Source organism: Peromyscus eremicus, chromosome 4 (assembly GCF_949786415.1).
Source record: "Peromyscus eremicus chromosome 4, PerEre_H2_v1, whole genome shotgun sequence".
Lineage (NCBI taxonomy): Eukaryota > Metazoa > Chordata > Mammalia > Rodentia > Cricetidae > Peromyscus > Peromyscus eremicus.
In genome coordinates this window covers 4,819,783-4,847,306 of record NC_081419.1, presented here as the reverse complement: position 1 = coordinate 4,847,306, position 27,524 = coordinate 4,819,783, and the positions used below count along the sequence as shown (strand labels likewise).

At 54.5% G+C, this 27,524-nt stretch overlaps 1 protein-coding gene across 1 annotated transcript in view; it reads right to left on the bottom strand.

Annotated features, from left to right (window-relative positions):
• Positions 1 to 27,150, bottom strand: part of Prrx2 (paired related homeobox 2) — a 40,081-nt gene extending 12,931 nt beyond the window's left edge. The window contains exon 1 of the mRNA XM_059259023.1: positions 26,907 to 27,150. Within this exon, the coding sequence (XP_059115006.1) occupies positions 26,907 to 27,150 (244 nt within the window). The remainder of the gene's footprint in view (positions 1 to 26,906) is intronic.
• Between the last annotated feature and the right edge of the window lie 374 nt (positions 27,151 to 27,524).

Sequence of the window (27,524 nt, the reverse complement as noted above, 5' to 3'; positions counted from 1 at the left end):
CACACACACACACACCTCTCTTTCTCTCTCTGTCTCTCTCTGTCTCTCTCTCTCTCTGTGTCTCTGTCTGTCTCTGTCTCTCTCTGTCTCTGTCTCTCGCTTGCTTGCTCGCTTGCGCACACACACACACACACACACACACACACACACATATATATAAAGGGGGGACACGGGGAAAACTCAGGTTGGGAAAGAATGAAGCAAAGGTGATGGCCATGAATCTCCCAGTAAGAGACAAAGTCGATAGTACCATAGATGAGGGCCTGGCACACTGGGAAACATTTGAGTGCTCTGAGACAGTAGGCAAGGGAGCATCCGTGTGGGTCAGCCACAGTGGGGGACTCAAGGGAGCATCCCGTGTGGATCAGCCACAGTGGCCGACTCAAGGGAGCATCCCATGTGGGTCAGCCACAGTGGCCGACTCAAGGGAGCATCCCATGTGGGTCAGCCACAGTGGGGGACTCAAGGGAGCATCCCATGTGGGTCAGCCACAGTGGCCGACTCAAGGGAGCATCCCGTGTGGGTCAGCCACCCCGAGTGGGTCAGCCACAGTGGGTCGACTCAAGGGAGCATCCCGAGTGGGTCAGTCACAGTGGCCGACTCAAGGGAGCATCCCATGTGGGTCAGCCACAGTGGGGGACTCAAGGGAGCATCCCGTGTGGGTCAGCCACAGTGGGTCCACTCAAGGGAGCATCCCGTGTGGGTCAGCCACAGTGGGCCGACTCAAGGGAGCTGGACACAAGCAAGGCCAAGACAAAGCAAGGCTCCTGAGAGATGAGGTCGTGAGGCCTGGGGGTGGGGGTGGGGCCAGGGATGCGGCCCCTGGCAGAGGACATCTGCGCGGTTCTCAAGTACAAGAAAGACCAGACACACAAAGGTCCCACACGGGCTTGGGGCTCCTGGTGGGTACCAGTGGCAATAGCCCCTTGTGCCCCCAAGGCCTATGGTTCCCCAGACCTCAGCAAACCAGAGCCAAGTGTTCCTCTGATCACACAGATGGGCAACTTGGTCTCCGTTCCTGTGCCCCGACCCTAAGCTCTGGAGAGTGAGGTACCTGACTGCAGCTGAAGTACAGGCGGACCGAGGAAGCTGTAGCGGGGAGAGGGGCTGCCCCAGTTCCAAACCCAGTCCGAGAAGGAGCTCATGTCTTCTGTCTGGTTTTAATCTAAGGCTGATGGCCAACTGCCAATTTAGTATAGGACCTACATTTTAATAAGGGCTAGCACTGCCCATTAACCACCTCCAGACCGGAACACAGAGACCCATGGGGGCCATGGGTGCTTTCATCTCCCCCGTGAGGCCTGGAGCCTCCAGACTACAGCCAGTAGGAAGGTGAGGTGAGGGCTGTGACCAGACACCAAGGCTGTCTAATTTCATGTTGGGTTTTTGTCGTTTTTCTCTGCCTGTCTTGGGCAGGGTCTCATGTGGTTCAAGATGGCCTCAAACTCAGTTTGCAGGTAGGGCTAGGATCACAGACTTGTGTGCCACCACACCCAGTTTTGGGTGGGTTTGTTTGTTTGTTTTTGTTTTTATTTTGGTTTTCTCAGACAGGGTTTCTCTGTGTAGCCTTGGCTGTCCTGGAACTCGCTTTGTAGACCAGGCTGGCCTAGAACTCAGAGAGATCCACCTGCCTCTGCCTCCTGAGTGCTGGGATTAAAAGCGTGCATCACCACCGCCCGGCCCACCTGGCTATCATATCCAGTCTTTTTGTGCTTTGTTTTTTTCTGAGACACTGTCTCAATGGACTGTCCTGGAACTTACTATGTAGACCAGGTTGGTCTCAAACTCAGAGATCCTCCTGCCTCAGCCTCTCAAGTGCTGGGATTAAAAGCATCCACCACTATGCCCAGCTTCAGTTATTTTATTAATATTTAATTTTATTCTTAAAAGTGTGTATATGTGTGTTATGTGTGTGGATGCTCAGGAGAGCAGAACTCGGTGTCTGAATCCTTGGAGCTGGAGTATGCTGTGAGCCGCTGGATACGTGTGTGTGGTGCCGGGAACTGAACTTAGGCTGTCTGGGAATCAACGAGTGTTCTTAACTGCTGAGCCATCTCTCCAGCCCAGGTTTTTGTTTTGTTGTTTGTTTTGTTTGAGAAGTGTCTCCCTCTAAGCTCAGACTGGCCTCAAACTCATAGCAATTCTCCTGCCTTAGCCTGGATTACAGACGTGGCCCAAATGCCTGGCTAGGCTTGGTTTGAGCAAATCCACGGGCAGTTCTGGAGCCCCTGGGCCACCATTCATCCTGTAAAGGACTCAGAGCCCACAGGGGTCTTAGGGGTCATCAACAAAGCACCTCATTTGCGGATGGGGAAACTGAGGTATGGTGAGAGAAGTGGGGCCCCATGCATTTTCCTGGACACACAGGAACACTTGTCTCCACCCCCCCACCCCACCCCGTCTCTGTACTGGGGATTCCTGGGTGGGCTGCAGGACAGCTGAGCTGCGGGCAGGAACTGCGCCAGGTGCAGCAGGCAGGCACCCAGGCAATAAATGCTGCCCCCTTCTAGAGCATCCAAGGAGGAGAAAACTGGGCCCTTCTCAGATCCGGGGTTTCTTCTGTCCTCTGAGACACGTGGTATTCCCACCTCCTTCTCAGGCACACAGGGCTTTCCTGGAAGCTTGCTGAGTTGGGTGTGTGTGTGATACATCCCAGACCCCACCCCCACTTCCCTTTCCCCAGGAAGACCTGTTTGCAGCTGGCCGGTGCTTTGCCAGTCCCCACCATAAACCTCCAGATCCCCACCAGGACCCACTCCCCAAACCCGGTTCTGGCCCCAGGGACCCTGTCCTGGTCCAGCTTCATCTCTTGAGAGTAGCCCAGATCCGGCATGCCGATCACTCTGTCCATCCACCCCAGGCGTAGGACCTGCTGTGACCCTCCCAGAGGCCAAGCTCCAGGGCAAAGCTGGAGGTTTCCATGACCCAGTTGTGAGTCCTACAAAGCGGAAAATTTGCTTCGCAAGCTTGGCCCGGCCCTGCTAGGCGAGGCTCCAAGGGCTGTCTCCAGCAAGACTCTCTGCCCCTGCCTCCACACAGCAGGGGGCCTGTGGTCGGGACTGGACTTCTCCCCAACCCTGTTTTTTGGCTTCGCCTCTTCGACTTTCATTACACTCTACACACTGGCTTATGAAGCCTCTCCTTCTAAAATGCGGAGGCCTGCGATTAAACCCAGTTTGCGTCGTGGAGCAGTGAGGAATCAGAGAGGGAATGTAACTAACTCGAGCCACACAGCACTAGAATCTTGGTCAGTCTTTCTGCCCCCTGAGTGACTAATAACGAAAAGACATTTGTCCTTGAAGAAGTTCACCCTTCCTAGATTGAGGGAGAGGATGCTGCTGCTCTGCTGGCCCCCTTCCTCCTGCATGCAGCCAGAAGGTAGCCCGTGCTACAACTTCAGCACACCCAGGGAGCGGGTGCAATGTGATTGCTGCTGCTTACTGGCCATCCTCTACCACAGCAAATCTGAGCACTCTGCCCATTTACCGACCCAGGTAGCCTAGAAATGCCTGTTTCCTGTGGTGTAGCAACAGGATGGGGTACCTGTCTGCTTCAGAGTTCTACCCAGGGCACCTGCATGGAGGACGCACAGAGTCTGTGTCAAAAGAGGCTGTTATCCAACATCTCTAACATGTTCCCAGTCACAGCCCCACAGAACAGCTACCCCTCCCTCTAGGAAACGCTCCCCACTCAGTTCTGATCCATTTTCCTCATGGGCCCTCCCGGTGATACTGGGTTTATGCTAAAGAGATACCGTGACACCAGGGGACCCTGCTTCCCAAGAACATCTAGTTCACTCTTTTTGAGACAAGACCTCATTATGTAAGTCTGGCTGGCCTGGAGCTCACTACATAGACCAGGCTGGCCTTGAACTCCCAGAGATCTGCCTGCCTTAGCCTCCCAAGTGCTGGACTTATGGGTGTACCACTGCACCCAGATTCACTCTTGATTTTAGAGACAGAGCTGCGTGTATCTCAGGATGACCTTGAACATGCCACGCAGCACATGACCTGGAACTTCTGGTCCTCCTGGCCCACCTCCCTAGTACTGGGACTGCAGGTGTGAACTGCCATGACTGGTTTATGTGGTGCTGGAGATGGAACAGGCTTCACGTGTGCCAGGCAAGCACTCCACCAACAGAGCCACAGCCCTAGCCCAACTTTGTTCATGCCTTTTTTGTTTGTTGGTTCGGTTTTATTTTTTCGAGACAGGGTTTCTCTCTGTGTAGCCCTGGCTGTCCTGGAACTCACTCTGTAGACCAGGCTGGTCTCGAGCTCACAGAGATCTGCCTGCCTCTGCTTCCTGAGGGCTGGGATTAAAGGTGTGCGCCACCATCACCCAGCCCTTTGTTCACTCTTTTTTTTTTTTAAATTTGGAGCTGAGGATCGAACCCAGGGCTTTGTGCTTGCTAGGCAAGCACTCTACCACTGAGCTAAGTCCCCAACCCCCCTTTGTTCACTCTTAAAGCAGCTTTCCCAGGAATGACCCAGGCCTTCAGCAGCAAGACTGATACTAATTCTTCCAGATTCTTCCAAAGTGTAGACGCAGCATTGGGTTGTGTCAGTACTACTCTGCTTGTCAAAAAAGCAACCTTGGAACAGAGCATGGTGGCACATGCCGTTAGTCCCCGTAGGAAGCAGAGGCAAGCAGATCTCTGAATTTGAGGCCAACCTGGTCTACAGAGTTCCAGGACCGCAAAAAAAAACAAACAAACAAAACAACAACAAAAACAACAACGGAGCCTTTGGGGCTGGGAAGACGGCTCAGTGGGATGAGGGTCTAAGTCTGGCTCGCAGTACCCAGGTAGAAAACTCCGAGGGGCCATGCATGGCTGTCACTCCAGTACTACTGTGTAGGGCAGAGACATGAGGATGTTGATGCTACAACCATTGGAGCGTGAATTCTCTTTGATTCAAGAGAAGAAAGCAAGCCAGGTGTGTCTGCCTACACCTGTGATCCCAGAACTCAGGAGGTAGAGGCAGAGAATTGAGAGTTCAAGGTCATCCTCATCCACACAGAGGACCTGAGGTCCTATCTCAAGACAAAATAAGCTAGGGGCTGGAAGATGCCATATCGGTTAAGGTCATTTGCTGCTCTTCCAGAGGACCAGAATTTGGTTCCTAGCATCCACTGGGAACTCACAGCTCCAGGGATCCCATGCTCTCTCCTAGTCTCTTTTGTCTTACTGAGGTTGAGCGAGATGGCTCAGCAGTTAAGAGCACTTGTTACTCTTGCAGAGGACCTGGGTTCAATTCCCAGCACCTACATGGTGGCCCACAACCATTCCTAACTCCAGTTTCCAGCACCCTCTTCTGACCTTCACAGACATCCAGCATGCACATGGGCATACATCCTCGCAGGCAAAACACTCACACATAAAACAAATAAATCTAATACGATTTTCATCAACTATTAATTAAAACAAACAACGCGAACCTCATTCCTCCACTGCAAAACAGGCCATGTCTCGGAACCTCAGTAGCCATCTGTGGCCAGGACTGCACCGGACAGAGAGAGGTTTCCATTATTACAGAGAGCAATGGAGAGGGGCTCTAGAATTCCCCTTTCTAAGGAAAAGAAACAATGGCCGGGCGGTGGTGGCGCACGCCTTTAATCCCAGCACTCGGGAAGCAGAGCCAGGCAGATCTCTGTGAGTTCGAGGCCAGCCTGGGCTACCAAGTGAGTTCCAGGAGAGGCGCAAAGCTACACAGAGAAAAAAAAAAAAAAAAAAAAAAAAAAAAAAGGAAACAATGGACAACAGCAGAGCCTTCTATACATCCCTCACGACAGTGAGTATCTGTTGTTTTCTTCCGTATCCTGCCTGTCCTATGCCCCTGGCCACACAGCTATCACGAATCTTCTCAGAGCTTATGTGAGAACCCCGTTTTCTCTTTGGGTTAACAGGCCAGGATTCGGAGCAGACATGCCAGGGACAAGGTATACACCTACATGGGCTGTGAACTGCACCACTCCAGGACTGTCAGACCAATAGACCCCCTCCAGGCGTGTGGCAGGTACCCCATGTTCATGGTCAATGGCTGCATTCCAGTCCTGGCTTCCCCTGCCAGCTCTGTGAACACCGGGCTTCGCTTTTCTGAGTCTCGGGTTCCTTCCTAGGATTAGGGAGAGTGATCTGTGAGCACTTACCTGCCTGGCATCCAGGATGTGCTGGGGCAGCACAGGTCATAGTCTGTCAGTGGGGGTTTTCATCTTGACATCTCAGGGAGCTGATTCAGGTGACCAGGGGGACATCAGGGCTTCTCAAAGCAAGTGGCACTGAGCTAGGCTGACACAAGGTGCCTGACAAGCAATCCCGCCACCCACACCTGTCTGGTGTTTTAGCTTCTTCACATCATGTCCCCAGGGAGACACTGTATTTTCTTAACTAGTCAATCCCCTCTCCATGGACACTTAGGTTGTTTCCGGATTTTCTCTTGTGTAAGATGGAAGGCATTCCACCTTTTCTTTCTTCAGCTGGCTTTCAAAACCATGTCAATCGGAGGCCTTACATCCCTATCTCCAGCATTTTCTTATGCCCAGCTGTTCAGAATAAGCTAGGCCACAGAAGTCTGAGGGGATTCACTGAGCACAATGGGGAAGAATGCTGGATGCTTGGGCCAGGCTGTGGGGCTCAAATCTCAGTCTGGCTCGCTGCTGGGGGACCGGGGTCAGTTATGAGTGCATGTTCCAAGCTTCAGCCTAGCACAGAGGGCAGCAGAAACACCTCCCGTACAAGAAGATGAATTAATACACATGCTGTTCTTAAAACAGTGCATGGGGCACAGCACTCTACAGTTAGGGGATTTATTTATCATGAGGTGATGTGAACCCTTTCAAATCCCACTGTTCCGCCACGTGAAACAGCCGCCATCTTTACCAGCTCAGGGTGCCTACTTATGAGAGCAGAGGCTGGGCGTGGCCGTTGACATTGCCTCACGGAGGAAATGAAGGTCATCGGATCCTCACCTGCCCGAGTGGTCCAGCCTTGGTCCCAGACACTAGTGTGCAATTTTCCCTAACAGCACTTGGTCCCGTCGTCTCCAAGAGGTGAGAAAGTACATAAGCTGGAGGAGGTTAACTGTGTGTGTGTGTGGGGGGGGGAGCTCCATCTGTGAAGCTGTGGGGAGGCTATCATCCCGGTCTGGTGAAGACTTTCCAGTGTGGCTGCTTTGGGGTCCCCCACTCCTGTAAGCACCCCTCACCCCTGCCCTGTAAGTAAGCCCAATATACTCACTGGCTCCCCAAGGTGAACTTTTGTGGAATGGAACTTTGGTTTGACAATCTTATGAGGAAGAGGTGGGTGTTGCTTATATCTTCCCCCAGGGAAGGAATTCCAGAAACACCCACATTTGCCATGTTGTCTGTGCAGCCTTTAAGCGAGTTACTTTAACTGCCCTCTCTAAACGGCTGTTTCTAACTTGGAATTTGCAGAGAAAAATGTCTTGGGACACAGAGGTCTCCTAGATGGCAGCAGCTCTTAGCATCTCAGAGATCAGCTCTCTGCTTCCCAGGACACTTCATGGTCAAAGGAGTGCAAATGCAGACACGCACATGTGCACACACACGGACATATACACACATGTGCACACGTGTGCACACACACATTAGGGCCCGCAGGTGTATCGCTGGGCCAAGTCTCAACGAGACCCTTGTGCTGGTCTGGTGGATGACAGACAACCCCACAGCACAATCAGGGTTTCGAAGCCGCACCCCGCTTCTCTCTTCCCCTCCCCAACTGATGGTCCTTGAGGTGACTCAGCTTTGAAACAGCTTATGCAGGACTTAAGCAAACAAACTGGGGGCGGGAGGGTCCCCAGCCCTCGGGGAGCAGGCGCGGTGGGAGGCTGGCTTTTGGGGCGCCCCTTCTTTCAGCTGGCTCCAAGGCCCAGTCCCCGCCACGCCAGCCTGGGGTCGCAGGGCCCCGGGGACCGCGCCCGCAGCCGCCCACCATGTGTGCGCCAGGCCGAGCGTGCGAGCCGCCGGGGCGGCCAGGGCGGCGCCGCCACATCTGGTTCCAGGCGCGGCCCTGGCGCCGGCCTCGCCGCAGCCCCGCGGCCCAGACACCGTTAACAGCCTGGCGCGCCCCGCCCTGTCGCATCCCGGGTACCACCGCCACCCTCCCCACCCCCTACCACGGCCGAGGCGGGGAAACTGAGGCTGGGAGAGAAAGGCCCTCCTATGGCGAAAAGGCGCAGCAGAGAGGTCACTAAGCTAGACCCAATCCTCGGCTATAAGGCCCCTGTGCACCCCCAAGGTCACCCCAAGGTGGCAACCACGCAGGCCCTCCTCCGGGACCATTAGCCCCTGCGCCTCGGCGATGTAAGACTTCGTGGGACGCTCCAGGATCGAGGATGACCCACGCCATCCGGGCCCCAGCCCAGCAGCAAAGCAAAACCAGGTTCACTGGTGCTCCTGAGAGCTGCCCTGCCCTACAAAGGCCTTTCTGGTCGTCAAGAGAAGAGCCTAGTTGGTTTGTAGAGAGGACTGTGACCTTTAGGGGCAGTCCCTCACACTCCAGTATCTGGTGATAAATTGGAGTGAGCTACAATGGGCTACTGAGTGGCAGTCCCACTGAGTGGCAGTCCCACTGAGTGGCAGTCCCACTGAGTGGCAGTCCAGGCACCTCGGGGCTCCTCACGGTTGCACAAATGTGCTTGCAAATTACAAGGGTTTCTGGGCTCTGGGTCCTGGCACTCCTACAGAGGGGCCTTCTAAGGAGGTGGGTCACATCAAAGGCAGTGCTCACCTTTTTTTTTTTTTTTTTTTTTGAGCTGCTTGCTGGCAGGACAGAAGCTTTGTAGGATCTTCCCATCCATACACCCCAAATCCACTGGGAGAGCTTACTCAGCCAGGTATCATAAGGTCTGGATTGTAGAACAAAACCAATTTGCAGACTTTGGAGAAGGTAAGAGGTTCACCAAGGGCGGGAGGGCGGTTTAATCCCCCAGCCCTGAGACCAGGATGCAGACAGACATTTTTTTTTTTTACTTTCCAACTGAATTCTCCTGTAGGTACAGAGCGGGACAGACTCGTGTTCTCCTTGACTGTGGAGGCCAGGGGGCATGACAAGGCTGGGTGATAACAGAGTGGTCAGGCAGCACCTGGGGCAGCTGACCAGCAGGGACGTCAGAGCCAGGATCACGCTACAAGCTGTCTGTCACTTCCTCAGCCTGGCTCTCTAGAAAGGCCCCTTTATGTGGTTTCTGGGGAGCAAACTCAAGTGGTCAAGTGTGCAGCAAACACATTGATGTTCTGAATACTGTAGGGGGCCCGTGGCAGACTGTGGCCACTCAACTCTGTCCCCATGCCTCATTTCCACGCCATGCCTGTGTTCTGCTCTCTTAGACCGTGAGCTCTCGTGGAGGTACAGATGGCTGGCACCCTTCCATACGGAAGGGCTGAGAACACCCCTTGAGACTCAGAATAACCCTGGGTCTTTGTCAGTTCCAGCCTGAGCTGGACCTGACCACCTGCCTGTAGAGTGTTGAACATCTCCATGTGCTGCAGGGTCACCCCGAAAGCTTCACTGTGGGTGCTGTGGCCCTGCCCTAGACCTCTCTGAGCTAGCCTGGATGTGCCCCATCTCCTTGCCAGGCCTTTGCTGGAACAACCTGAGTTCAATTCCCAGAACACATAGTAGAAAGATGGAACTCCTGGAGTTCTCCTTTGACCTCCGTACACATGCCCACTCACGCTCACTCACATACACATACACACTCACGCTCACACACTCCCACTCACGCTCACACAAACACACGAAGACCAATAATAGTAAATGATAATCTGGGATAGGGAGCTGGCTCCATAGGTAAGACTGTCTGCTGCACAAGCTTGCACTTCAGTTCAATCCCTAGAGCCCACACAAAAACCCACAAGCACTAGTGTGTGTCTAGAACCCACCTGGAAGGCAGAGACAGGGGGACTGAGTCAGCGGGGACCTCACAGGCTGCCCCAGCTAGATGGAAGGAGAGAACTGACTCCTGAAAGTTCTCCTCTGACCTCCGCATGCGCACCAAAGCATGCGTGTGTCCACATTCACACACATATTAAACGTTTTGTTTTGTTGTCTTACTGTGTAGCCCTGGCTGTCCTGGAACTCACTACGCAGACAGGCTAGCCCCCAACTCCCAAGAATCCTCCTGCCTCAGACTTCCAAGTGCTGAAATGACGTCATGCACTTCCATGTTATCCTATCCGCCCCTTTTTCTTTCAGAGTACAAAAGACAAATTTATCAGGTAGACTGCAAGTGGGCAGGACTGGGGAGGGGGTCCAGCAGCAGCTGAACTCCCAGCCTGCAAGTTTCTCTCTGAACTCTGTACGCTCTCACTGCCAGATTCAGCCATTGCTCTGGTCAATATCAACTCCCATGAGCCCAAGTGTCTGTGCATACCAACATCTGCAGGAGGACATTCACGATTTCATGAGCTGGGGCCACTGAGATGTCCTTCAGTGGCTCTTTGGACAGCCCATGACAGAGGGCTGTCACACTGAGAAGGAGGTGCTGTGTTGTGGGGTGCACCCACGGTCCCTGCACTAAAGTGGAGATAGGAAGATCAAGAGGCCAAGGGTCATCCTGGGCTAGAGAGTGTGTTCTAGGCCAGCCTAGGCTATACACACCATACACAAACATACAAAGTTAACTGTGGTCTGGTGAGATGGCTCAGTAGGTTATCAGCCTAAGGGCCTGGATTTGATCCCTGGAACCCACACAAAGGTGAAAGGAGACAGTAATCAGTTCTACAGAGTTGTCCTCTGGCCTCCATACTCCTGATGGGGCACACATACCCACAATAATAATCATATTTTAAAATTCAAAAGCCAGTCATGGTGGTGAACGCTTGTAATCGTAGCATGCAGGAGGTAGAGGCAGGGGGATCACCACAAGTTTGAGGTCTTCCGGGGTTACATAGACCTGTCTCAAGAAAGATGGCAGGGCTGGAAAGGTGGTTCAGCAGTTCAGAGCCCTCATCACTCCTGCAGAGGGGACCTGAATTCAGTTCCCAGCAACCGTGTCTGGCAACTCACAAGGGCACGAAACTCCCGCTTCAGGAGATCCAACACCCCGGCCGCCAGGGGCTCTTGCAAAGCAAACACACATATACATAAATAAATAAGTAAATCTTTTGAAGAGGAGGAGGATGGTAATGACATCGAGGAAGAGCCTTAAGTGCATTAGGAGGAGAAGGAAGCCAATTTGAAAACGCCCGTCCATTATTTTCTACCGCAAAATAATGCAAAACTGTGCAGCCCAACGGGACAGTGGTTCCCTGGGAAGAGAGGAGGGGAGGGAGGAGCCTGAGCACAGAGGGCTTTCAGGGCAGAGATGCAGAACGGCAAGCCCTCATCACTCATCTGTCCAACCCAAAGAACACCCCCACATGACGAGTGTAGACACCTGGTGGTGGTGTGTGCCTGTGAAGGATGTCCCACCCTGGCAGGGTGTGCCAAGGCGGGGCTGAGGGGCTGGAGGGGTGTGGGAAATGGCTCCCTTCTGCTCAGCTTTGCTGTCAGTCTAAAACTGCTCTAGAAAAACAAAGGAAAGGGTTGGGGAGTTAGCTCAGTGGTAGAGCGCTTGCCTAGCAAGCTCAAGGCCCTGGGTTCGATCCTCAGCTCAAAAAAAAAAAAAAAAGAAAGAAAAGAAAAAAAATCTGCTTGGAAGGCTTGGTGGTCAGGCCAGTAATCCCAGCATGTGGGAGGTAGAAGCAGGAGGGGCAGGAGTTTAAAGCCAGCCTGGGCTACATGAGAGACTCTGTCTCCAAAGGGAAAAGAAAAAAGAAATCCATCTAAAAGGGGATAAAAAGAGGAGCGCTGTCTGTCATTCAGTGGTAGAGCACTTACCCAGCATGCACCAGGCCATGGGGTTCATCCCCAGCATATCAAAGGGAAATTAAAAAAAAATACTGTCTTAGTTAGGGTTTTTATTGCTGAAGAGACACCATGATCACAGCAACTCTTATAAAGGACAACATTTAACTTTGTGGCTCGCTTACAGTTCCACAGGTTCGATCCATTATCGTCATGAGAGGGAGCGTGGCAGCGAGCGTGGCAGTGAGCGTGGCAGCGTGCAGTGGCAGGGAGCGTGGCAGGGAGCGTGGCAGGGAGCGTGGCAGCGTGCAGGCAGATGTAGTGCGGAAGCTGAGGGTGCCAGAGCTTGCAGGCAACAGGAAGTCAACTGACAGTCACACTGAGGGAAACTCAGCAAAAGAGACCTCAAAGCCCACCCCCACAGTGACACACTTCCTCCAACAAGGCCACACCTCTTAACAGTGCCACTCCCTTTGGGGGCCATTTTCTTTCAAACCACCACAAATACGAAAAGCCACAGTCTCTCACCTGGCTCCCAGGAGCAGGGACACTAAGTTAGAAGGATTGCTAAATTTCTGGAGCCTCAATCCTCCTACCACTGCCAACTCCAAGCTGATGTCATGAAGGTGAACTTGAGCCAAAGTCTATGGAAGCCTCCACCGTGTCAAATTCCCACCATCTAATGCCCTGCACTGGGCTGTCTGTGCCCTTCACCCACCTAGAAGGCTAGGCTGTGTGGGTTAGACTATGTGCAGCTCTGGTATCCACTGCCCCCTTCAGCCCTTGGAAGGAGGAGGGTGAGGACATGTTGGAGGCTGTCCCCAATCAAACTCTATGAGAGGTGGAGCTTACTTGCATAAATTGCCTTCTAAGGGCCTGGCCCCTAAGCTGTGTCCAGCTCCTCTTTCTGTAAAAAACCCCAGACTCCCTTCACCAACAATCAATGTTAGAATCTTTCCAGACAGGAGGGGACTGGCACCATGTAGGGAAGAGGCTGCTGGATGCCACTTGGGTTCTGAGGCTCTGGATGAGGCCCTGCCATGGCACTGTGAGAACGGAGTGCCCAATGCCACAGTCCCCTAGGGTAGACCTAGCACAGCTCCAAAGTGAGCTGAGTCTCCTAGCATTGGCAGCTGGTGCCTCCTTCCTCTTCTCTCTGATCCATCCTCAGCTGTATCGCAGGTTTGCAGCCGGCAAGGGAAAGAGAGTTGGGGAGGACTGAGCCGACTAGCTTAGACAAAACCAGAGCCTGTAACTGGGAAGTGTAGACGGGGTGGTGTCAGGCACAGCTGGGCCCAGACTTCCATCATAAGCCTCTCTGGCTCTGCCCTTTCCTATAGAGACGGGTCATGCACACCTATGTGCAACCTTGAACATCTGGTTCTCCTGCCTCCACCTCCTGAGTGCTGGTTTTACAGATGTGTGCTACCACAGTTGGTTTATGCAGAGCTAGGGTGGAGCCCAGGGCCTCCTGCATGCTCCACAAGCACCCTGCCAACTGACAGCCTCAGTCCCGGAGGCAGATTCCTATCAGCTGTAGATGACACCCCCATACTGCCTGAGCTACAACATACCAAGGCCCTTGTCCCCACCCTGGCTGAGTGAGGACAGTGTGCCTCCACCTCTAGAACATCCTCTGTACCCCAAATCTGTGCAGAATCATGCCAGATGGACCCACTTTTGGAATGATTTCTCCTGGGCACCCAGCCCTGTCCTTGCCACATGCCAGTTGGTGGGTCCCTCTGGTAGCTACAGGGGATATGGATCTTTGTAGTCTGTCCTGGCAGCAGGGGTCCCTAAGACAGAGACTGTCAATTACTGTCCCAAAGCCTGAGACTCCATGCTGACCAAGACCCAGAGATCTCACAGTGGCTCTCCTATGTCATAGGAGCTATTGGAGGGGAGGTAGGGCTAGTGGCCTGACGTCTGCACCTGGAGCAGGGAACCCTAAGATGGAGCCCCTCCCCCAGGCTGTCTGTGACCCAGCTCTCCCCCAGACTTTCGTCTGTCTGCTGTGCCAGAGGCTGAGGGCGGGTCTGGTGACCCTGTAGCTGTCCCCTGGAAACAAAGCACTCCTGCATGGGCGGAGTCACTTCCCGCTCCACCCACTCCATCTTGGCCCTCAACCTGCCTGCAAAAGACCAGCTGAACAGACCCTACTCTCCCTGCCCCGCCCCAGGGTGGGCTGGAGGCAGAGGGACAGTTTTTGCCTTAATATGGAGTTAGTTTGGGTTGGGACACTCCCTCATCCCTGTGCTGGGAAGATGAGGGTCCCTTGGGACTAGCAGCTGCCAAGGGTGTGTCCATGTGCTCAAACAGTCTTTCTGTCTAATGCAGGAGCTGCCAATAATAGTAACGGAAGTAATAATAGTAATGGCAGGTACAGAAGCAAGCTATGGGGCAAGAGCTTCCTTCACCACAGCCCCCACCCTGGGGCAGGTGTTGCCACACCTCACCTACCCACTGAGGCTCAGAGGGAAGTCTCTTGCCCCAAGAAGCCTGGTTCCCTGGCTTCCCTGGACCTCCTCTTCTGGGGGCTTAGACAGAGAACAATCATTGAATCAACAACCCCTCAGGGAGTTACTGCTCTCTGACCCCCCCCCCCCCAAAGCCACATCACATCCATCTTCAGAAATGGAGACAGTGGAGGAAGGATCACTTCAGGTAGCCGGAGAGCAACCACTGAGCTCTCCAGAGCCCAGCAGTCTTGTGGGGGGACTCTGAGCTGATCCCCGTGTGCTGAAGGAGCACCCTTCCCACACCCATCCTCTTGGGAATGGGGCTGGTCTGGCACGCCTCCCCGCCTGGCAGAGTTCCCACCTCGCCCATCCATCCTGCCTCAGACCTCACTTAGACAGACATCTGGCTCTGATTTGGAGGTTGCGGGAAGGAGGCAGCCGGGCAAGCCAAGAGCTGGGCAAAGGGGGTTCACCTGGCCGCTTCCCTGCCCTCTTTGAGGCCCCCTACTCTGTGTATTTATTTCCCTCTGTCATCTGCTCCCTAAACTCTGGAGCTGCTCTGTCTCTGGAAAGGGGAGCCTGCTCTGGCCACCACTTGGACCCTTGAGTCCTGGGCAAAGAAGGAAGCGGGAGAGAGGGTCAGAGCTGGAATGATTGCAAATAGCACATCACCCAAGTGTGCGGGCCCAGGCCTGGCCTAGTGGGACATGTGCATGAGCATACGTGCACGCGTGTTCTAGATGTAATGTAGGGCTGATGCAGCTCCGAGGACACACATCTTATCCACAGATCTGGAAACAGCAATTAATCTCTAATTTGAATTTTTAACCTCAAACACCACATTATAAAAATAGTTGTGTTGTATTTTAGGGACGCCATTTGTCATGAAATTAGCTATGGTTACATGGATGCCACGGAGAATAAAGCACCATGCCTCTGTCTGCATGGGAGCATCGAGCAGGGCCAGCCACAGCCAAGCAAGGGGTTGTGGTACAAGGGTGCTGTCCCTTCTGAGGGGACCCCCGGGTCACAGGGCAAGCTAGTCAGGGATTCAGGGAATGTGTCCTGTGGATTGGGAGCCCTGGACTGGGAAGTTAGGTATCAGCAAAGCCACCAGGCAGATCGCTCCTTGTTCAGACCCACCCACCCACACATCATGTCTGCTCCTTCTCAGAGAGAGGGAACTAGAGCATAAGCCGGTGTGTTTCTGACACCTGACACCTGCTGGTGTGAGGCAGGCAACAGAAGGTCTCCTGGCGCCTCTGAGTGTCCCTAATGTGGGGGAGCCACACAGACAAGGAACTTGGATCTCAGAGCAGGGGCCGGGACTGGGCACGGTTTGTGAGCAGCTCCTCCCAGAAGACTCAGGGCAACTGAGACACAGCAGCTGTTTCCACATCAGACCTTTGTTAATTGTGAGATCCCATGGGGGGGGGGGAGTGTCCCCAATGCACATACATCAAAAGTGGAAAATCTTTTCTCTCTTCTCTCTCGCAGCACCAAAGGTGGAACTCGTCCTCGGCCTCCATTATGCTGGGAAGGGCTCTACCACTGAGCTACATTCCCAACCCTTTTTCTTCGTTTTTATTTTGACACGAGGTCTCATAAGGTGGCCTACACAAACCTTGAACTCGAAATCCTCCTGCCTCAGCCTCTAGAGTAGCTTCCACTACAGGCTGGCACCACCAGGCATGGCTCTAACAATGGCAGCTCTTTTTTTTTTTTTTTCCCCGTACGTAGCACGTTTCCTGGAACTCACTCTGTAGACCAGGCTGGCCTTGAACTCACAGAGATCCGCCTGGCTCTGCCTCCCGAGTGCTGGGATTAAAGGCGTGCGCCACCACCGCCCGGCACAATGGCCAACATTCTTGGGACATCTCCTGCCTCTCAGTCCTGCTTCTGGGACAGTCAGGCACCCTCCCCAACCTGAAGCCTCTGCATCTCTCTTCCCTCCCCCAGCACCCTCCCGACCCCTCTCGTCTTACCTCACTCCAGCTCTAGGTCCCTTCTGAGATCTACCTCCTCCAGAGACCTCCCTAAAGTGTCCCTACTGGTGGAAGCCAGGCAGCTCCTTCACCGCAGGACCCAGCCTGGGCTTGGCATGAGCGAGACACACAAGACAGGCAAGGAACAGTTACAGGACACTGCCCTCACTTCCAGTGCCCCGACACAGAAACTAGACCCTTCTAGACCCCCCCCCCCCCCAGCAACAGCTCTGTTTAAACAACGAACCTGCTTTCAGCGGCTATGAGATCCGGGCTTTTTCTTTTTTCCATTCCCAATGAAACCAGAGTAGCAGTTTCTACTTCTTGTCTCCCGTAATTTCCCACTTAGAGTTCTGACACTCTCCTGCCTGGGCTGTGGTGCCCAGGAAACCAGCTCTGCGGGAGACGCTGGCCCCCCAATTAAAACAGACTGTCTCAGGAAACTCACTACCCCCTTCCTCCAGCACTGCAGGACCCCAGCCCCCGCCAGGCCCAGCCGGGGGCCCAGTGAGTCTCCTGAAAGCAGATTCTTGGTGGGAAGGGGGCAGAGAGAAATCCAACCGTGACGGCCCGGGCAGCATCCAGAGAGGATGTCTGTCGTAGCCACCTGGCCATCTGCAGCCATGCAGTGGCATGGTCTCTGCAGTCCCTAGGGAACGATGCAGAAGTCACTCTGGCTCCCTGAGCTGTGAGGTGGGGACAAAGCTCCACCTCACCTCGGGCTGCCAGGACAAACCAGCCATGGGTAGAATGTGGAAGGCCACACTGTCCCCCCGCTGGGCTCCAAGCCCTCAAGGGCAAAATATGGCCAGGTCACCGGTGTATACCAACAAGGTGCCTGTGTACAGAATGAATAAATGAACGTCACCTAGCTTTCTTTTTTATTTTATTTATTTATAGTTTATGTATGAATGCTCTGCATGTATACCTGCACACCGGAAGAGGGCATCAGATCCTATTATGGACAGTTGTGAGCCACCATGTGGTTGCTGGGAATTGAACTCAGGACCTCTGGAAGAGCAGCCAGTGCTCTTAACCGCTGAGCTATCCCTCCAGCCCCTACCTAGCTTACAGGAGAGGGCAGACACAGTCTGGAATCACTGTGTCTCGGGATGGCAGAGCATCCTTTGTGTGGCTTGGTCATGAAGGGAGGTGAAGCAAGGTGCCAGTACGTAGCTAGTGCTGGCAGGTTCCTCTGAGCTCTCCCCCTTGGTGTGGGAACGGGCCTTCCTTCTCCACATTTGAGCTGTGGGACTCAGACTTACGATTCTGGAGGGGACGTGGCCCCCTGGCCCCCAGTATTCAATAATGTGTGCAGCAATGGACCTCTCTGGCTTCTGAGGACCAGAGTTGGTGGTGGAGGGAGCTTTTGCAGGGAGCTTTTTGAAGGGCAGGAGACTCACTCTCCCTCTAGCTCCGAAGACTGACCCTGTGTGTATGGAGGGGCAGCAGGAAGCCCTCTGGGCAATGCAGCAATATCTCCCTGCTGGCCCAGGGCCTGGCCAGGACTCAAAACAGGATCTCCGATTGCCAGTGCTTTGAACCTATATCACTCCTAAATGTCAGGCTTTCGGTGCCTGCCACCCAGTGACACCACCTCCTTGTATACAGACCCTCAGATTACAAATCCTTATCTGTGAGAACAGAGGGCGAATGGCTAAGCCTGAAAGATACAAAGGAAAGGAGCAGCTTGGTCCCACGGGTGCGGGACGAGGCCAGCCCGGGGCGCCCTAACCTGTACCCTGCACACTGGGTGCTCACTGGCTAGACCAACCACCCAAGCGCCCATCTTGAGAACATTAGGGCTGCTGTGAACAGATGTTTTCTGTTACGTGTTATTTGTTAGTCTAATGAAAGGAGGTGCACTAGCTTTCAAGACCTCGCTGGTCTGCGGGGTTTTATGTGGGAAGCCTTCGCAGAGCTCTGGCGGCGGGCGGGGAGGCTGCAAGGCCCCTGCCAGGCGCGCCCGCCCCGCGGCTTTGCTTTGATTCCGAGGTTTGCAGCCATCCGAGTGGTAATTCCAGCCCTGGTTAAATGTCATTTTTAATAACGCCGTCCCTGGCATGTGAATGGCTGCGCCCAAGGCAAGAAGGGAGGCTGGCATGGGGGAACAGTAGTGGGGAGGACAGACAGGGAGGAAGGGTCGAGGGACTGATGAAGAAAATCTGGAAAGAAGTGGCTATCCCGTTGGGTACTGTGTCTACTCATGCCCAGGGGACCCCTCCCTCAAGAGAGCCACAGGGGTTGTGATGGGCAAGACAAGGGAGGGTAGCAGAGAAGAGGGCCTCAGGATGCCGGGGACCAGAGTGACAGAACCCAGCTCAAGTGATGAGGCTTCTAACTAAGCCTAGCTGGGCCCTGGCCACCACACCTGGAGGTGGTAGTGGGGTCAGGACACTGGGGGTGGGGATCTGTCTAGGACTCAGCCCCATCACAAGCTTTATCTCAGCCTCTCAGGATGCCTTAGGCTGGTACAGGGCAGGTGCTTGGGCAATGCAAACCCAGTGGGTAGATGAAAGCAGCTATCCCGTCTAGACCTTGGGGCCTGTCTTTCCTGCAGTCACCCTTCCAGATCCTTCAGCTTCGTGTTTTCACGGCACCCTTCGCAACTGCTCCATCACCAAGAGGGCGCTTTCTCAATCAGTAAAAGGAAGTGACAAGATGCAGTTGGCTCTGGAAGATCAGTCATTAGCAGGCTATCAAACTCATCTGGGGGCTGGGGCTGTATCTCAATTGGTAGGTGCTCTGCCCAGATGTGCAAAGCCCTGGGTTCAACCCACAGCAGGAACCCCAGAGTTGGGTGGTAGATGCAGAAACATGTGTAAGCATTCAACGTCATCCCTGGTTATATAATGACTTCTAGTCCAGCCTGGGCTACATGAGACTGTGGCCCTAAAAAACTGAATCAAACTAAAATAAACACAAAATCTTGCAGAGAGGGGACCTTCACATGCAGGAGCCTGGGGACTCCGGTTCCCCAGAGTCTGTAAACACACTTATCCAGCTTCCCAGGTAAGTCCTGGAAGCTCATCAAATATAGCCAGAGACAGATGGTCCAGCCAGCTTCTTCCACACACAGGGCGCAGAGCCCAGGCTCAGACCGGGAAACACTGATTTTCTGACCCTGTCAGAGGCCCCTCTTACATCTTCTTGGGCAGCGATGTCATGGAGATGACATGCTCTCACCTGCCACATCTTGAGCTACTGAGGGGTTTGCTCTGCCCTGGGGTCGGAGGGAGCAGTGTCCCTCTGTGGAAGCTTCCAGACCACCCGGTCCCTGATCCTGCTGCTCCTCTGCTGTCATCCACCAGGCTCTTCCTTGAAGACTGCCTCCTAGGCTTCAGCTCAGCCCCTGCCACCTCGCAGCCTTTCAGGCCCCCCTTTCCTAGACCCTCCCACTACCCCACCACCAAAGACTAAAGATGGCCTGGCTGTCCGTCCCACACACAGGCAAGCAGAATCCTTCCTAAAGAAAGCCCCAAGCTAATCTCTTCCAGAGCGTGCTTCATTTTTAGGGGACAATAAAAAATATCATTACCCGTGGAGGGCCCCATGTGGATGACGTCCTGTCATCGCCACCCCCGCCCCTCCCGAGAGTCAGTCAGGGAACAAACAGATGTGGTAGGAACCCAAGCTCGGGCAAGCAGGACATCGGTGTTTCCAGATCTCAGGGGAGACGAGAGAAGCAAGCCGTGGTCATGGCCCAGGGGTTTCTCTGCTGTGCTTGGTAGACCAGTAAGCCATGGAGGCCGTGGCCTCTAACTTGACAAGCCTGGCCCTTCTCTGATGATCAGTGGGTGCTGGTGGTGCCCAGTCTGTGGCCCTGGCCACATTAAGAGCATATGGAGATATGCCCACTTCCAAGTTCTCTCTGAACAGGCAGGATTACAGCCCTCTCCTACTCAGCACCTCATAAGGGCACTTAAGCCCATGTAGTCAGGTAGCTCTGCCACTCTCTGGGGGCCTGAGCCAGCCTCATCCAAAAAGCCTGGTGGGATTATTTGGGCCAGCTGGAGCCTCACATGCACACACCAGGTGGGTTCTGTGTGCCACTCTGTGACTGTGAGTCCAGGACAGCCAGCCCACCATGTGGTCCCCAAATGTTAGCAGGTGACAACGTTCTCACCCCCAAACTACAAAAGAGAAAAACGGAGAGGCAGTTAGCGATTTTTTTGTTAGCTGGGGAACTTTCTCTACTGTAAGTGAAAGGCTCATCCCCGGATGGAAAGATGGTACTTTAGGACAGCTGCTGGGAGTCAGTCTCTTCTTGGCAAACACACTCCATCTGCTCTATGCCAGCTCCTGAGGGCTGGGCAGAGCAGGTCCGAAGAGCCTGAGGCTGAAGGACTGGATCTGTGGGCAGGCCGAAGACTGGATGGATTGGGTAGACGGATGGGAATGGGGAGCTGGGGGCGGGGCTCCTGTCACACCCCTGCACAGAAACCCTCGACAGCTGTCTTGGGTCTATGTCTGGAGATGGGTGTTGGGAAGGGAAGAGACAGCGGGCTCCCCGCTTTCTCATCCCTAAACTCCCCCAAAGCTGGGCGGCTGCCACTCTCCCATGCCCCTGTCACAAGGCTGGATGTGTTCAGTCTCTCTCCCTCCCGACTGCCTCACGGCCCCGTCAGTGGGTGTGGGGCAGCCTTGGTCCTGTCTTCTCAGCATTTCCAAGGCTGCAAGGTGATTCGGGACAGAGCAAGGGCTTTGGGACAGACACACCCAGGTTGGAATCCCAGGTAGGACTAATGTGACCAACGCTGTTACATAGATGGTCTTCTGGGAGCCTCAGTTTTCCTCTTTATAAAATGGGGATAATCAAAGGACCCGGTCACAGGGCTAGAGGAAAGACAAGGCAGGTGAGGCCCCCGCCCACACCCAGCACTTGACTGAGGTGCCTGTGAGGTCCTAGCCACTCTCTACACGCCTCACACCGTCTTCAGCCTCCTCTCCACACACTCCTGCTTGCCTCCCTCTCAACCCCCCAAAGAGGTAGCAACCGGAATCTGCCCCCTTTTGGATGCTGGGTCTCGTATAGCCCAGGCTGACCTTGAATTCACTATGCAGCTAAGAGTGACCTTGAACTGCTGATCCTCCTGCCTCCTTTTCCTCCTGCTAGGATTACAGGTGTGCACCCCACTCGGTTCTATGTGGTGACGGGGATTTTATGTTGGGCTTTATGCATGCTAAACAGGTGCTCTACTCACTAAGTTACAACCCCAGCACCCCAGTATCCCTTCCCTAGGACGTTTTTGGGAATACACCAGCTTCCCTTAACCTCAAGACTGCCTCCACCCAGGGTCAGCCCCAGTTCTTTGGAATGGCGGCCACGCAGATTTCTGCCTGGTTCTCCTAACATCACACCCCTGCTCAGGACAAGCCAGCAGACATTCATTCTTCCTTTCTTTCCAGGCTGGCCATGAACTCACAGAGACCCACCTGCCTCTGCCTCCGGAGTGCTGGGATTAAAGGCGTGTGCCACCGCCTGGCTGACATCCATCCTTTCTATCCAAGTGCTCAGAAACTCCATCATGCACACAGGGTCCTACCCAAAACCCTCCTCCTCGTCAATCCTCCAGTCCCCCACCTCCTCACCCCTTCTGCTCCCAAGCCCCACAGTCAGTCTCCCCAGCATCCAGGGAGCTCTTGCTCCTAGCTTCTCCCACCCACATACTGGGCTGTGCTGGAGCAAGAGGCCTAGACTTGGGAGTCCCAGTGCCAACCTGGCATCCTGTCCCAGCTGTGAGACCTTGGGCAGGGTGTTCCACATCTCTGGACCTTCATATTATGAAAACCATAATCCCTGTAAATCCCTCAAGGAGCTGTCTGGAAACTCTGTATTGAACACCTGCCATGTGTCACACACCGGCTTAGGACTCGTCCCACTCCCATAAGGAACACCCCTTGTTCCCATTCTACAGATGACAGGCTGGCAAGACGGCTCAGTGGGTTCAAGTGCTTGTTGAGAAACCTGACAACCGGGGCTGGAGAGATGGCTCAGCGGTTAAGAGCACTGACTGCTCTTCCAGAGGTCCTGAGTTCAATTCCCTGCACCCACATGGCTCACAACCACCTGTAATGAGATCTGGTGCCCTCTTCTGGCCTGCAGGGACACATGCAGGAATAAGAAAAAATTGCCGGCATGCCTGTAGTCCCAGCACTCGGGAGGCAGAGGCAGGTGGATCTTGTGAGTTCGAGGCCAGGCTGGTCTACAGAGCTGGTCTACAGAGCTAGTCCAGGCTCCAAAGCTACAGAGACCCTGTCTCCAAAAACCAAAAACCAAAAAAAAAAAAAAGAAAGAAAGAAAGAAAGAAACCAGACACACACACACACACAACAACAATAAATAAATTACCACTTTGCAGATCAGGGTTCTACCTAGACCTCAAGGGTGTATGTGATCAGCTCAGACTGAGGCTCCAGCAGGGCTTCCAGCACACCCCTAGGAGCCCCTAGATGGAGGAGGAGGGAGAACACCCTGAGTCTGGTGGGAGGGTACTCAGTAGGTGCTGTACCTGAAGGGACTGATCGCTGCCCCAGCCACCCTGCTCAGCCTGTGTGCATCACCCACATGTTGGTGACCCCACAGGTGGGGACCCAAAAATTGGTGACTTGTCCAGAGTCACTCACTCACAGTGAGAGCAGCGAAGGCCAGGGGCTGGACTGAGGTGTAGTCATCCCCATCCAGCACGTACTGAGCACAGGGGAGTGTCCCCGTCCTTCAGGAAATGGAAGGATGGCAGAGGGAGAGACAGCAGGAGAACAAGCCTTCAGCCTCCAGCCCTGCCCCTATCTTAAGGCCGGTTTTCCAGTATGAAGAGGCTGGTCAGATTCTGTTGTGGAAAACACCATTATGATTTCTTAGGAAGTTAAACGTGAGAGCTGGGGACAGGGGTCAGTGGGAACTCATGTAAAACTGAGTGTGGTGGCACACGTCTGTAAGTCCAATGGAGGCAGGGGAGTACCTGGAAGCTGGGAGGTCAGTGAGCCTGGCATGCACAGCACCAATTGTCCCAAACAAGACTGTCCCAAACCTAAGGTTGTCCTCTGGTGCTATATGCATGTCTGCACCCATGCACGTGCGTGTGTATACACACACACACACACACAGACTTTTTAAAATACTAATCATGAAACCTGATAGATTGGAAGTCTACCAATCTCTGAAACACAACGACTCCTCAGGACTTCCAGTTGGCCCTCTGGCCTTGTTTAGCAAAGAGGTCCCGCACCCCAACCTAGACTCACCTCAATTACCAGTTACCACTCAGCTTACAAGGGCCCCAGCTCCCCCAGAGCTCGTCAGATTCCAGGTGTCCCATCACCCAAAATCTACACACACGGTCCTCTTGAGGTCCACTTAGTCTCCCTGGCAACCCAGCATCCTATGCTTCTCCAAACAGGTACCAGCCCTGAGCAGGGCCCAGCCTGCCCTGACTCAGGCCTCTCTGCCTAGCTCCTGGGACCATGTTTATTTTCTCAGCGTGTCCATGGCCTGGTTTCCGCCTTGCCCGCAGGAGGGAATGCTTTCAAGAAACTCGAGGTTATTAATGTGGTTTCTTTTGTTGTATGCCATCGCAAAGGCAGAGAACGAGGGTTTATTTTCCTAACGTGCTTGGCATAGCTCAGCATTTGATTCAGGAGGAACTCGAGACCCTGGTTTGTTCTGAGTCACTAGCAAAGCCGCAGCCTGTGAAGCCAGTTCTGGGGGGAGCAAGGGCTTGCAACATCATTGGCAGACATGGGCTGGATCTACCGGTGGCTTTTTTAAAAAAAAAAAAAAAAAAAAAAAAAAAAGGATTTTAGTTTGTTGTTTGGTTGGTTCATTTGGCTTGGTTTTTTAATTGGTAGGATGAAACCAGGGGTTCTCACTCATTTGTTCCCCAACAACCTGTATTTTTCTATTGGGGGCATCTCCACTCTGCAGAAGCCACAGGAAGATTGGCTTTCAAGAGTATCTGTGCCCTGGAGGTGCCAAGGGCCCAGGATTGGAGAGTTAACAGCACAGCCTATGGCCCACATGTGCTGCCCTGGGGGTGACTCTGGTACCCCAAGGTCTGTCTGCTTCCCTTCCTCCGTTCCTCCCTCCCTTCCTTCCTGTGTTCGGGATGGAACCAGGGCCTTGTGCACACTGGGACTCTAAGCTCCTCCCCCAACTGGTACCCTCTTTCCACCGGTTCCAGCAATTCGGGCTGGGCTCAGGATGTGGAAAGGACAGGTCCCTTCTTCCCGATCTTTGGAGGTCTTGGGACTGTGAGACCAATCCATGGCTGTGGGAGGGGACAATTAACCAAAGGGACAAACAGGAAGTCACCCCAGCCTCCTTCCTCTGCCTTCTGTCTCTAGATTCCAACCCAGAGGGAAGCTTGGCATGGTACCAGTGGACCACTGCACTCCCAGAAGCAAAAGCTGGATGTAGTTTCCAAGGCAAGGAGCAGGGCTGAGTGATTTCGTGAGCCTGGCCTTGGGTCTCCCACCTGACTCCACATGCAGCACATCTTGTGTCCTCAGAAACCCCAGTGTTCAAGAAGCTGCACCCCAAGAAAAGCCTGGCAATTCTCACAGATTTCCAGGATGCTGAGTGCCAGATCCTGAGGCTACAGGGGACACCCACTACCCACCCAGCTGCCAATGGCACCATCTGGGCACTCACACCCTAGCTGACACTTGCAATCTGGGGTTCTCCAGGGGGAAAACATCCATTTGGGAACCTTGTAGGCCAGTGGTTCTCAACCTTCCTAACACTGAGACCCCTTAATACAGTTTCTCATGGTGTGGTGACCCCCAACCATAAAATTATTTTTGTTGCTACTTCATAACTGTAAATTTGCTACAGTTATGAATTGTAATGTAAATACTTTTTGGAGATTAGCCTCTGTTGTAGGCTACATGACGAAGAAATCAGACCTTGTACTGTCTGTCCCCTACCAGGGCCGGCACCTCCACCCTCCTCCATCAGAATGCCAGTGTTCTCTCTTTCATCTTCCTCTGCCAATCCCTTCCTTCTTCCCTATCACCTTGATTTTATTTTCCCCTCTGTCCTGCCCCACAGCCTCAGTCACCAAGGTGAAACCAGAGAACACTGAGCACATCACACCTCACTTTACCTCTGGCCGGAACTGGCCCCTTCCCCTCCATTTTGCCATCAAGGATCTAAAGCTGACTCCCTCGGCTGTCAGCTCCCTCATCATCCATCACCCAACACCCGAGGCAGGAGGGCAGCCAGGCCCCTGCAAACGGTGGGAAGTGGTCACCAGCATGGAGGGCAGGGGCCTCCCCGGGGTGAGGAGCATGCATGACTGCCCGCCCGGGGATGCAGCAGTGGATGTTATCAGATGTTCTGTGGATGTCCCAGGACACACATACTCACAGCCTTGGTTTCAGACAGTGCCACTGCCCTCTCTGGCTTCTGAGGACGCCCTCTTGTCTGCAGGCAGAGGCTCCCAGCCTGCCTGAGTACCCCTCCGACCCTGAGACTAGTACAGGAAGTGGAGTGTTTAGGGTGGGTGGGAAGGTGGCGGGATACCAAGTCCTCTTTTGTCACACACTGTTTGGGGATCTAGTCAGGTGTCTCAGCACATCCAGCAGAACAGGAAAGTCTCAGAGCTCGGGGACAGCTAGGTGCTAGCCTCAGACACCCCTCCCCAGCACCGAGGTGATTTTGACTCTGGCCATCCTCCTGCCCTGCTCCTCACCAAAACTGTCCACACTGGGACTTTTGTGTCATTAGAATCCTTCGCCCCTAGTCTCCCCTCCGCCAAGCCTATCCCTACATCTTTATTTCCCACCAACTTCGCCCTCTTTTTTGAAAAGCTGAGCTGAGGACTCTACAATCCTGTGTGATTTTGTGTGTGTGTTGGGGGGGGGGCTATTTGGGTGGACTGTTTGTTTTTAAAGTCCTTTCCAGATGACCTTTAATCTTTGCTGAGAGCTCCTCCACCCCGAACCGAAGGGTGTGGTTGTGCAGGCATGCCCACCCCACAAACCCTAAGACCTGTCTTAGCTAGAAGGGCCTGAGCCGAGTTTGACTTAGTGGCTTGGCCCTCCCACAGCCTCAGTTTCCACAACACCAGCTTCTGAGGGTAGGTGGGTATGGGATGCAAGGGCGGCCAGCTTTCCTAAAGTCACAAGACGGTAAGAGGATCTGGTCTCCTCCGAAGGAGAGACTTTGGAGACAACAGCAGCTCACCACTGAGCAGTACGTTCTGGAACTATGGCTCCCGCTGTGGACAAGCCAGTTCTCCAGTGCCCACAGCAGGGATCCCGCAGCTAGTGGGTTCCTGTAGCCGGGGTCCACAGCCACAGTCTTGCAAACTGTGTGTCCCACACCCCAGTTCCACAACCGGGGTTCTGCAGCTCAGGGATCCTGTAAGCCACGGGTCTCTGTAGCTGGGATCTCGCAGCTGGGGTTGGGGGGGGGGGGGTCGGGTGTCCCAGCATCCGCGGGTCCCACAGCCATAGTCTCATAAGTCAAAGATCCCGCAGCCAACGGAGTCCCACAGCCTGAATTCCTCCGCCCTGCCGGGAGTCCCGCAGCCCAGGGATCCCGCAGCCTGGGAGCCCCACCGCCCGAGGTTCTCAGTGAAGGGATCCCAGCAAGCCCTAGTCCCGCAGCCCAAGTCCCACCGCCCCGGCCCGGTTCCCACGCCGCACACTCACCGTCCTGCGGCGCCGCCTCGCTGCCGCTGCTGCCCCCGGACGGCTCGCGCGCCGCTCCCTCCCGCGCCTCGGGCCCCGCCACCGGCCCTGCAGCCCTGCGCCCGGCCGCCGCCACCTCCTCCAGGTCCAGAAGGTGGCTCACCGAGAAGTTCTTGCGGGCCTGGGCGCAGTCGCCGGGTGCGGGCGGGGGCCCCGGGCCGGGCGCCGGCGGGTCCAGGGCGAAGGCGGCGGCCGTGCTGTCCATGCCCCGGCCGCGCCTCTGCCGGCCGCCGCCGCCTCCCGCTGCTCGCCGCGCCGGCGCTCAAGTCCGTCGGTTGGGGACGCGAACTTTCTGCCCTCCCCTACGGGCGGGCCGCTCCTAGCCAGCGGCCCGGGCCACACGCCCCTTCTCGGGGCGGACCTCGCCCCCGGCTCCCCTCCCCGCGTCCTGCGCCGTCCGGCGGGAGGCGGGGCCAGGACGGGGTCCTCGGACTCCCAGACGTAGTTTAGGATGGCCAAGTCCCGTGGGGGGTGTCTCTTTAAATTCCCCCAACCAGGGTCCCCAGAGGTGACGGGTGGGAAATCCGTCTCTTTACGGTGTATATTGGGTGGGTGTGGGGGGCACTCTAAGAAAGTGGA